At 46.0% G+C, this 12,495-nt stretch overlaps 1 protein-coding gene across 3 annotated transcripts in view; it reads left to right on the top strand.

Moving 5' to 3' along the window:
• The window catches only part of LOC8050408 (AP-1 complex subunit gamma-1), a 45,323-nt gene that overhangs the window by 17,474 nt on the left and 15,354 nt on the right, over positions 1–12,495 (top strand). For all 3 annotated transcript variants that reach the window (XM_029995445.4, XM_029995444.4, XM_029995446.4), the window contains 2 exons: positions 7,956–8,166; positions 10,512–10,614. In XM_029995445.4, the coding sequence (XP_029851305.1) occupies positions 7,956–8,166; positions 10,512–10,614 (314 nt within the window). The remainder of the gene's footprint in view (positions 1–7,955; positions 8,167–10,511; positions 10,615–12,495) is intronic.

The raw sequence follows: 12,495 nt of genomic DNA, 5'->3' as shown, positions 1-12,495 counted from the left end.
AAAGTTTACAACATATACAAAGAATAATAAAACATTACAATAAAAGATTTCTATGCAAAATAAAGCTACGAAGCACTTCGCATAAACACGTTTTAGGGAGACATTCAAAAGTTATTTACCAACAAACTACTTTATATGAAAAGGTGCCAAGACGTATCAAAACGAGCATCTTTGAATGCATTTTTCGAATATAAAAAAAAGATATGCTTAACCATTATTGTAGTTGTGTTATTAATATAAAAACGCCACTGGCTTTTCTAAATGGGGTGAAATTGGACGGCAATACGATCAAGCTCGCTTATAACGAACCCGGGTACAGTGAAACATTGGATATAACGAACAAATGTTAGTTGCATGCTCCTGCTGCTACACTTTTGGTGTAATTTTATCCCCTGTCTAACGAACAAAGTGGAGGTGGCGCTGCATATACAACAACAGAAAACCTCGAAGTGCCGAGATTATGTTTTGCGAAATTTACTAGAAAATAGCCTTCCAGAATCCCAAGAGTAAATAAAACGTGTTTGCTGACTTCTCTCGCGGTGCGCTCCAGCGCTGAGCGACTTTCTCCAGGAAAAATTGTGCAACTCCGTGCTCAGGAAGTTCAGCTTGGCCGCGTTGCACGTCACGCAATAGCCATCTTGCGACGAGGGTGTTGGATTGTGACATCACTCGTTGCAACATCCCGTGTTGGCTCGTAGGGTCTGCCAGCTAGAGCGATGACGACGGCGAGCCTGCTACTACAGTGGCTGACAGGTTCCGTTTAGCTCTGCACAGTTCCGGCTATCCCTCTACCAGATGGATGGATGAATGTATGCTAATGGCGGCATATAAAGTAGCTTGCGCCCCCTAGCCTAGAAACCAAAAATCTCCCCTTGCCCTTCGTGGTTTTTCTGAGCTTACAACAAACAAAATATTTTTATTCCGTTCCATTAAAGTGTGCATGTATGAAGATTTTTACGTAAGGTTACTTGTTTGCTCAACATCACTTAATTTTATTTATTTATTTTCCAATACTACTAACCCTATTCGGGGTTGTTGTAGGGTGGTACAGTTTGAAATCTTACAAGCAAAAACAATATTCAATGCACAATTTGCGGGTCAATTTTCAACGCAAATATAGAAGTCAAAAATTAAAGATTAGTAAATAACTTCAATAGATAGTACATTGCACTTTTAAGAACAGCATAAAGTATTAGTTTATGATGAAATGTGGGCATCTAAGTAATTGAGAAAGATTTCAATAGAAGAAAAATGAACAACATTTTGAGGCAGGTGGTTCCATTCGTTAATGGTTCGGGGAAAAAAAAGAGAATCTAAAGCGGTTATTATGAGCGACATCTTCCTCATAAAGTTTGCCATAGTTGTAGCGTGTTAATCGTTTGCTTTTGTGGATAAGATAATTTTCTTTTGGTAGGTTAAAATTATTGTTGGCTAATTGGTATAGAAGTTTAAGTCTAGCCATTTTTGCTCTTTTTTCTAGAGACGAGACACCCAGTTGCCTGCAAAGTTCAGAGGGAGAGACGTGCCTACTATATTTATTGCAAATAAACCTCGCTGCCATTCTTGGAACTCTTTCTACCTTATTGATGTTGGAGACTGTGTGGGGGAACCAGCCGACGTTGGCGTACTTGAGCGTAGGATGTATTAAGGTTCTGTAGGCTAGTAATTTAGTGACAGGAGATCCATATTTTAAACCTCGTTTAAGGAAACTCAGTTTGTTTCAAGCTTTATTAGTTGCGGAGTCAATGTGCGAGTCCCAAAGCAAATTTGGACTTATGTTGAAGCCGAGGTATTTGTACCCGCAGACTTGTTCCAAGAGGCTGTTGTCTTTTATTGCTTATGGTCATAAATACAGTTTTATTCAAATATATTTCCATCTGCCAATTGTGGCACCAATTACGATGTTCCGCAGCGGACCTTAGGAGCCGTCTCGGGGAAGGTGCGCAGCTTACAAATCACGTGACTAAGCACCCTGCGCATGGCTGCGTCTCTCCCGACGGTCACTTGACACTCGCACGGCATTGGAATGGCTCATCCGCTGCTGTTCATCGTAGGGTGCAGTGGAGTTATAACAGGTTTTACGGGTGTGCGTCTCGCGCTTAACGAACGAAACTCGAGTGACGGCACGCTGGAAGACGGCCGCGTGGCGGCGCTTGTGCATGCAGTGCTCCTGTCGCTGCGACGGATTCGCAGCGGCCGACGCTGCTGCGAGCGTCGTCGCTTTGTGTGTGCGCTTTTCAACTGCAGATGTCGCTATTCTGTTGATTGCCCGTGATCGTGAGTGGAAGCCGTGATGGTGACCCTTACGCAAGTTTCAATTTGACGTCGGTGCTACCTAAGCACCTTAACGCGTGCGGACCAGATGAGACGGCGGCTCGAGTCCCTCAGTGGGACGCGTGACGGATGGTTTCGCACGTTTATTCTTCTGGCGTGTCAACGGGCGCTAGTTAGGTCTTCATTGCCAATTGGTTCTTGTGACAAATGTAGGTGTACCACTTCTATAATCTGGTTCCGTGCTGATTACTCCCTCTGTGAAGTCTTTTTGGCGACGTGTGACAATGAATGCACCACCTACTTTTTTTTCATATGTCCTTGGCATTACATTTCTGAACAGTGATTACAGTCTTGTTAATGCAATTAGTTTGTCAACTGGCTCCGCATGCAGCCTCTGTTGCCCCTTGCATCGTACCACAAAAAAAAAAAAGAAAAAAAGTGATGGAGGAATTGTGAAATTTCAGAAATTGCACTTATTTATTATGTGAATTGTATTTATTAAGGTAATAATATCTTAAAAACTTATGCATAATTGTTGCTTATTACTGTAATATGATGATTAAAAAACTAAAGATACGCACAGATGCACATCACCAGATAAAATGAACAAAGTAAAATAATAAAATGCATATATTGTGGGGTACGTACAGAGGCTTAACTGTTAGCTTCAACTAAGATCAAATTAACAAAGTATTTAGGTAAAATAAAGCGGTGCAATAAAGTAAGAGACACTTGCTTGCTAGTTTTGACTGCAAAAAACTACGACCAATAATCTTGCAAGAAAACGAGTTGCTTGAAACACAGCAAAGATTCGTAGATCTCGGGCGAAAACCATCATATAGCGAATTTCGTTTAGTACCCGTAACCCAAACAAAGCTTCTATTTTTATTTTTCGATTACCGAAACCCGAATCGAAACCGAAAACACTTACATGGTGGCTGATCTGTTGCATACTGTAAACGACTTCTTTTTCGCGGGCTCAATATTTTGCGATTTAGGTCAAAGCTGATGGTTTGGAAGAATTCGCGGGCTCTCATTTTCGCGATGCGGTGGGATCTCTGTATAGATTTTAATGTGTTAACATTTTACCGCAATTGTTCGCGGGACCCATTTTCTGCGAATTGTAGGCGATTCACTAAATTCGCGAAAATTAGGTCCTCTCGAAAATATAGTCGTTTACAGTACTTTGTTTCACCTTAGGATGGACCGCAAAGCACACTACAAACCACCGGACTCAACTCATGGCTCGGAGGGTGTCGCGCGTCCTTCTGGTTGCGCGGAGGAATGCATGTAGCATGTAGCGTCCATCGCACTACATCGTAAAATGAAACCGAGCATGGCGGTTTGACAATAACAACATTTTGGCAAACATTTCTGATAAGAAATCCCACAACGTGAGTTTCGGCCACACTTGAGTTATTTTAAAAATGCATAACCTGTGGACGAACGCCAAAGTTTGTGACTGCGGGCATGTCTTCTGGAACTAAATTGGTATAGATACAACAATCCCCGGTTGATTGACTGTTTGACGCCTGTTTTGGGGTTATTTATGGCTTCGTGTATGTCCTATCGGTACTACTATCTGAGAGGCTCTAGACAAGCAAAAAATACATTACCTATAGACCGTTCCATAAGGGTCATAGCAGAGAGGGTAAAAAGAGAAAAAAATGCTCTCGCCCGAATGTCGTCTGCTCCGCCGAGTGGGCTGTACCTAGCATCCGGCTGGCGTACAAACTCTGTTTAAAATCACGTCATTTTTGGAAATTTCAAGCGCAGATGCGCAGATTTTGGTAGGCCAGTTATCGTGTGTTACTATGCTAGATAAAAAAGACTAACAGAGACCAATTGCGCTGTTATCTGCGTGCAAATATAAAAAAAATTGGGAAAACTGTGTCAGACTGGCCGGCCTCTCCGGCGAAAAGTGAATCCGGTGGCTGTACCTTTTTTACTATACAAAGTTTGTACTGGTGTAGGCCTTTAGCGACCATGAGTGGATGTCTTAAATAATGAATAAAAATGTGCTCTCCGGCCGCAATACACGCAGTAGTTGAGAGTAGTGTTGCCGGCTGACTCAACTGCTATTTAAGTAACGAAAAAAAGATATGTCAGTTGATCATTTACCGAAGTAGAACAACAGAGAGCTCTAGGCTGATTTTGGAGTAGCCATAATTATTCTAAGAACGCGAACCACTTCATAACGGCAGCCACGAGCGAGAGTTCAATGTTCCGTACAGCCCGCCGATACAGCCCAAAGATGGAAAATGGCAACCTCCCGGTTTGTCGTCTGCTAGCGGAGTCGGGCGCGTGCCCTCTCTCTCGTTTTACCCCGCCGAACCCGCTGAATATCCCGGATGTATGGAGGTGGCGCTGCTGTCGAACAAAATGGTGCCGCCCAGAGAGCGCTAAATGGAATGGTCTAGAGTACTAGGTGTCAGACCCCTCACTAACAGAGATGAAAGCAAAGGAACATAAAGAACTTTCGTATGGTAGCTGTAAAAAAACAGTTATCCTTTTTGCACGAAAAACCAATAACAACGCTAGAAAATAGCAAAGAGAAATAAATTTTCTTATCACGTATTTTAAAATAATTATCTACGTTGCCTATGGAGTCAGTGAGAAACCTTCCACAATTTTTTAAAGGAAACTTTCCCATGGGCCTCAAAAAGCAATTTTTTTTTTTTGTGCTAGTTTCTGTTGAATATTGTGACCCAATAATGGAGCGAGCAAGCCCAAAGGCACAACGACGCAAAGCAGGACAGACGGGGATAAAGAATTTCACATATCTCATTTTGGGACTGTAGAATTCATATCTCTTGGCCACCTTCAAACAACTTCTCAATCACTGTATCAAGTGATGAAGACATAGAGTAGAGATATTTTTATTTGTGTAGGTGATCAAAATATAAAACCTTGTGTTCCGTCGCACGTGCCATCTGAACCAAACCCATTTTGAATAGTCCGCAATTACGAAAGAATCTGATCGCGCGAGCGCGGGCATAGCGAAAGGAGCAGCTATCATCCAGGCATTTCCAACTTTGCTCTGTAGCAACTGCTGTCGAGCGAAAATGATAGAAATAAACACGTGTTTATTTTTACCACAGGGCACGCGTTTGGAATTTAGTTTTTTGCGGTGGTGCTCGGATATTTATTCCGCACCAATACAAGCCCCGTCATCGTCCATTTATTGGACCTAAATTGTAAAATTTATTAAGGTATTTATAAAAAAATGTGAAGCGCCGTTGTCGCGTCGCAAAGCACCCGACAGCGAGCTCCTGGCACTGCTCGGCTGCGCACAGAGCCGGGGACGTCGCGGTGCTAAGAAGTGGAGCGCCCCCTACATGGTGACGTCACCGCCCTCCAAGCGCCAGTTGCTCCCAATGCACGGTGGAGGCTACGCGGCCGCTACACTACCCCTTTAAGCCACGTTACTGCTACGAAGTTGGCAGCAGTTGATGCGCTCTGAGCACACTTCGTTGGCACCTCTGTTGGATGCGGCCTCTTTCTGCAATTGGACGCAATTGAAGAGCAAATTGTAAAGGCAGCTTCGACACGCCGTGCACAGTTGAACCTTGAAAGCTAATTTCTTTCGCAAGAACTCGCTCTAAAGAATTTTGTTTGTTTTTGCCTCAATGATTGAGTCTCACTTGATATGGCTGGGCAAGACGCCGAGCGTGAGCAGACGTCGTGAGGCAGATGGCGCCAGGCAGAGGACGTGCAGAAGTTGTTGTTGCTTAGCTCTATTGTTGAAGCAAGACTCTCATTGCCAAGACAGTGTGCGCTTCGATCTTGTGCCTCTTTGAATCTCTTGCAAGCGTGCTCCGGATATCGAGATTCTACACACGTTTCTGTTGCGTTACAGCGCCATCCTAAAGGGGGGGAAAAAAAAAAGATTTTTCAAACGCACCTGAGAATGGAGGAATCACATTCTCTGTCTTTCTGAAGAATTAAGGTACGCAAAAACGCATTTCCAGTGATCGGCTCATGGCTTACTACCGCCGGACATGCACGCAGAAAGAGCTTGTGCCAAGTCGCTTCCCATTTCATATTTTACCGCCTGAAGCATTAAAGGATGTTGAGCTTCCTCCGATCATACTTTCTTTTTCCTTTTCTCTTATTTTTTGCGGATTGTTGAAAGCCTATATCATACCTACCTACCGTATTCACGACATGCTGTCCAGTCGCGCCAAGGTGTGCGCACACATTGTGCACATCTGAGGTTCCTCATTGAGTGTTCACTCTCCCACAGTGCATGAGCTTTCAGAAGGAGAAGCGCGCTTTCAGGCGTGTTGCAACAGGCATTCATAACTCTATTGCAATGAAGCGAAATGTGGCTTTATTGTGGCTCCTTTGCACTTCAAATATGCAAAAACAGAACAGCACCTATTACAAAAGCCTATGTTTTATGCTGCTTGGGACTATGACGTTTAGTGTACATAAGAAATCGAGACTTTTTGGGCAAAATCCGCTTGAAATATACGGCTGTAGCGAACATATTTCAAAATTGCGTCGACTTCGTTATAACCGGGTTCGACTGCATTTAGAAAGCTCCACCTTTTGATGATAATGCAATTAATGCAAAGTTGCAAGCGAGCTGGTCAAGAATTACGATAATAATCCCTGGAGAAGGGAAACAAGGGGGACAAAGGAAATTATCCTCCGTATATCATGAAGGATAATTTAAAGCGGGAATCACTAGTTGAATGCTGAAAAATGTTCAGGTTAAAATTTTTACATGATATATTTAAATCGCCTTCTAATCGGTCGGGAAATGTTTGTACAGGGACCTTTATGCATATCAGGGAGGGCAGGCCAACAGAAGAAAATCTGACCCTACTTCTGCCGTACTGATGTTTTTGCGTAGAATAGAATGAAATAGATGGGCTGCTGAAGGATGTGTTTGACGTTTATACAAGTTTGTTTGTGTTTCAATGTTTTATGTACTCACTTGTCCTATAATGCCGAAGGGTGGTGCAGGCCTCTATGTAAATAAAAAAAAAAAAAAAGTTTGCAAACACTGCTACCGTGAAATACCGGGCAAGCGCCCAATCAAAATTTAGAGATAATCATTTTTACATATAAATGTACTGTGCATAATTTCTCAGATTTTAGAAATTTGGATATAGGCACTTTATGTGGAATGGGTGGATGCGCGGTATTCTACAGTAGGTGGCTGGCGCGCGACTGACAGAAAAGATCCGCCTGGTTCTGGTATCGAACCAGGGACCTCTCCATTTCCAGTAGAGCACTCTACCAACTGAGCTAAACAGGAGTTAGACGCCAGTAGAACAAATGCCGACATTGGTGAACGGCCTGCATTTTAAGGTTATGATGATAATGCAATTAATGTAAAGGTGCAAGCGAGCTGGTCAAGAATGACGATAATAATCCCTAGAGAAGGGGAACAAGGGGGACAAACACAAGTAATGTTGGGAGCTTGCCCGTAGTAGTTGTTTGTTACACTTATTGTTTTTGCATTTAGAACTATGTTTGGATTGTGGAAAGATGAGGTACACTCAGTCTCATTTGATGCCTCTTGATGTGCCTAGACAGAACCCCCGTCTTTTTTTTTCTGCCAGGAGCGTCGGTTAGATGGGGTGGGCGAAGGGTTGGAATTTGTTGCCCCGCGTGAGGGCCCGAAAAAGGGGCGTTGGGCCAAGGTCCTGAGGGCGCCCTCCCCGCAGGCGGGTGAAGAAGCTGGTGGACGCCTTCGGGGGCAGCCTGAACGTGGAGCTGCAGCAGCGGGCGGTGGAGTTCTCGTCGCTCTTCTGCCGCCACGACCGGCTGCGGGGCAGCCTGCTGGAACGCATGCCGCCCATGGAGGCCCGGGCCCCGGGTTCGGCGGGCCGCCAGGACGACGAGGGGCCTCCCGCCCCGCCCCCCGCCCCCCATCCGGTGTGTGCCAAACTCCATTCTCGTCGGGCACTGTAAGACGTTGACGTGGAGTTGCTCCTTGTCGGACGCTTGGCAGCCTTTCCCGATGGCCTCGCAGTGGCGGGCGCTAGCTTGGCTTTTGTCGCTTGCCGCGTGTCCATCCTGCGCCTTGTCTTCCTTTAGCCCAAATTTGGAATTGAGGTCCGACGAGTTGATTGGGCCGTCCTTTACCCACCGTAAAGGTCAATCTGAAAACGTGGTCGCTCTAAATTCTTAATGTCACAAACTGGGATCGGGGAATTTCAAACTTGCTTTAGTCCATGGAGCGATCCAATGCGAAGGAAGTGTGTGCGTGTGCGGAAAAAAGTGAAAATCTTTGTTTTGTGCTGTCTCAATACATATGAGCTCGTTGAGCGGGCAACAGTTATTGGGACCCAAAGGTCGGAACGTGTGGTTCCCGCAATTTTATCAAAATATTTGCGGCCACTCTGGAGTCTGCCCGGACAGGCTCTGGCTCTGCTGCCGACGCTCCTTGTGGCTTTTTTTGGAACTATGCCGCACAAGAGCCAATGGGAGCCTCGTTCCTTGATGATGTGCGCCAGCCAATGGGTGCATAATCCATCAGAAATCAGCTTCACATCACTCCATTGGGAAAGGGGATTTTAGGTGCCTTTTAGCCGACGTTTGGCGTGGTTTCAAAGCTGATGGCGTCGGTTCGCTTCGTGGGACTGCATTCACATTAAAACCGACTCTCCTGTGGGCCGTGATTGGATCATCACTTAAATATGTGCCGAGGATTAATTCCAGTGCAGCTATCTTGACTGCCCAGCTGTATGGTTTAATATTGGCCACAGACCACATCATCAAAAATAGGCATCCATGCTCTGTAGTCTACACTGATTTCCCAAGTGCTTTGATCCCTTGAGATGGTGAAAAACCCTCTGATCGTTCAGCTACAACATAAAGTAGTTGCTGCAGCTGTGGAAAACAAATGCCAACGCATTTGTTTTTTAGACGGCTGAAGAACTTTGCTGCGTGGACTGCGAAAACTATGTAAGCCAGTTAAAATCCTTCCTCCAGAACCTACTACCACCTGCACCGAGAGAATATCTCCGTAAGCCCGGATCTCCACCGTTGTACGCACGTTTTTGTACGAAACTACACCAGAAGACGTCCGCTGCAGTGCCCCTACGACAGACCATACGAAGTCTTGCAACATAATTACAAAACTTGCCCTTTCAGTCAATGGCCGGAAGGAAGTTATATCCCTCGACCGCATCAAACCCGCCCATCTTCCTACAGCGACTTAAAAGAACCGAGAATAGTTTTACCATGGGTCCGAGAGAAACGCTTGTCTCTACCAGTTCCTCTTCAAGGGGGGAACCATAGGGCGGCTCCTGGAGGAGAAACGAAGGTGAAAGGCTTGTGCGACAGGCACGCTCAGCGAGAGACGAGCAGGACGAGGATTCCAACACCGGGCGCAAGTACCTTCGTGTTGGCTTGGTCTAAATGATGTAAATAAACGAGTTGAAGGTTAATGACCCCTTCAGGTCCTTTCAGCAACAAGCATCTGCGTGTGTATCGAGCAAATTATGTTGCAAAGCTTTTGGTGTATCGGTGTTCGCGAGAAATGATTGGCAATCATTTCCACATTGTATTATTTCCCTTTCCTGCTTTGCGCCAACACTCTCGCGCGTCTCGTGCGGTGCTCTTGACCGCACTAGTGATCCGATTGCTCCGGACCAGGTGCTCAAGGCTGGAGCCGACCATTTCTAAAATAAAATGAGTGATTTTTGAAAATTTGCGAGGAGAAAATAGCAGCCGACGATGCCCACGGACACGGACATCGGGAACGGGTGCCATTTGTCGGAGGTTTCTAGTGCTAGGGAAAAGCACGAGACAGAGGGTGGGATGCACGACAGGTTTTAAGGCGAAAGCCTTATATGTCCCATTACGCGAAAAGGCAGCATCGGCGTTGTGCCCGAAAGATGGCCATAAAAATGCGTCAAGCACGCGCTGCTCAAGGTCAAAGCGGACGTACCTCAGAAACAAAATGCAAAGAAAAGCACAGCAATGTAGACGCTTCGTCACAGAAGCTGTGACGACGGTGGGGGCGCTGCACCTGCGCAGTGGGGGAGCGTGATGTCACCGTTGGAGCGCCGTGTGCATTGTGTGTAGACGCGGCGCGCTGCTCGTAGAAATGCTTTTGCATTCCTTCACGTAAGCAGTCTTAAGTGTCTTCTTTGTTTTGCGTGGAAAGGAAAAATTGCTTAGGGAAATGGGCACTTCTAGCTGTGGACAAAGGGAAAAAGATTAACTATATGGAAGCGTTTGCTTGCGGGGATTGACACGGAGGCACCCTGCAGAGCGCCTTGCTGGACCTGCTGGGGGCCGGCGGGGGCCCTACTCGGGAGCCAGGGGGGGGCGGCGACCTGCTGGACCTGCTGGGAGGCCTGGACCTGCCCGACGGTGAGTGCTCTTGGGAGGAGGCATTTCCTGCCGAGCGTGGTCTTGATGAGCCGTTGAAAGGGTCCATGCCGCCCGTGGCATTGAGGCTGGCTTTGCTACGCAGCTAGGCCTAGGACATTTGCACCTGCTTTCAGAAAGTAAAGTGAGCCCGCGAGCAAATCTCGTCCCATTCCTTCCCTCGGGTCAGGCAATGTCAACCAGTTATGTACCCTGTTTCCAAAGCAACCTCCAGAAAGTTTAAAGCCTTTTTGCTAGTTTCTCCTAAGATCAAATCATGCGCCGTATTTCAATATTACTTTACGTATCCTACCCTGAGACGTGCCTCCGGGAGCTGAAACTGTACACTTATTTTTGAGTTGCATAATTAATGTTCTGCGGTTTTATTGGAATCTAGTTTTCCCAAAAAGTTTATTGCTGTGGCGAGAGCTGCCGGTCCTATAGACCTTTCCAGTGGCAGTCTCGAACAAAGTGAATTATTGCGCGCGTCCCTGGTTTTGAGAGTGTCGGTGTTGCCCGACTTTGCCGAGCTGTGGGTTTTCTCGTCGATGGGCTGTGGCAGCCCGCGTAGGCGCAATTCTGAACCCTCGTGGCAGCTCAATTGCTGCACTTTGTTTTTTTCTGTGGTTTATGATGAATAGAATTTCTTGAGGCTTTTGAAAAAAAAAAAACATTGTACCATCTTTGGGAACAAAAACAAACAAATGAAAGCAATTTTTGGTGAGTCCAGGCACGGCAGAAGAAATGCAACTGGAATGTTTGTTTCATTCTATGCTTATTTTGTGCAACGCCATACACTCGGCCGTGTCAATCTAGAAAGGTCTTAACTTTAGAAAATATTTCACTGCACAGGATAGCCGAAAGGACAATGTATTGTGCATACCCCCACGGTGCCACATTGTCCAAACAGGGCTTATTTGAAGAAGATCTCAAATAATGGAGCATCTACAGTGTCGATGACAGCCACTTTACGACGATCGGACAGAATCCGGCTTGTTTTGAAGAGAGCTGCTTTTTTGCACAGCACCAAAGCAAAGGAACGGCTGGCGTCTGGTCCCCTACCCCAGACCCAATCGGCTATCTTTCGCCATACGTAGTGCCCCCCTTCCGGGTGAGCCAATCGGTCTGCAGTGCAGAGCGAGAGGCGTGAGCGCATGCACGTAAACTCCCGGCTGCTTCCAGCTGACGGGGGAGGGACGCCATTTTCATTCATTGGCCTGGTGGTATGCATGGGATCGACATCCGAATTTCGGTTCTTTTCTTTCATTTGGCAGGCTCTGGCAAGAAAGTTATAGTGTTATTCCTCGGTGGCTTAAAAAGTTAATAAATGAAGTTTCTTCACTTTTGAATGCAAGCTTTTGTTCACGCGAAAAAGAAATAAGCTCGCAGCAGACGACGCGTAGCCTCAACAGTGATCTGCACCGACAGCGTGTTGCGTTAAAAGGTGGTCGTCTCCTCATTGCTCCCTTGTTCCTCTCTCGCTCCTTCGGCGCTCTCCTCCCTTTCCTTCACTTTTCTTCTCTCCAGCGCCTTCGTTGCCACACCCACTGGCCAGACTCTCCCAATATACGGCTTTGGGTGTGGCTTGTCCGCCTGACCACTTAATTGCACGCCACATTCATTCCCTCTTTTTCCCAACTGTGCGCATTGTAGATAAAAGCGATCATGTGTGCATGGTTGCAATTTAAGCTTGGTCAGCATGATAGCGTTTTCATGCTCCCAGTGTTGCCGGACTGCTCGAGCTTGAAAAAAAAATCCTTCGAAATAACCGGTCCTAGATGTGAAGCTTGGAATTAACGCACATATATTCCCATAGTGTAATTGCCAGAACCGCATCCCTGGTTCGAACTGACCGAAAATTCATATGAAGCGACTGAATTACCG

Source organism: Ixodes scapularis, unplaced genomic scaffold (assembly GCF_016920785.2).
Source record: "Ixodes scapularis isolate PalLabHiFi unplaced genomic scaffold, ASM1692078v2 PGA_scaffold9__187_contigs__length_104089568, whole genome shotgun sequence".
NCBI lineage: Eukaryota > Metazoa > Arthropoda > Arachnida > Ixodida > Ixodidae > Ixodes > Ixodes scapularis.
Note: the sequence above shows the minus strand (reverse complement) of the source record. Positions and strands in the feature narration are given on the sequence as shown.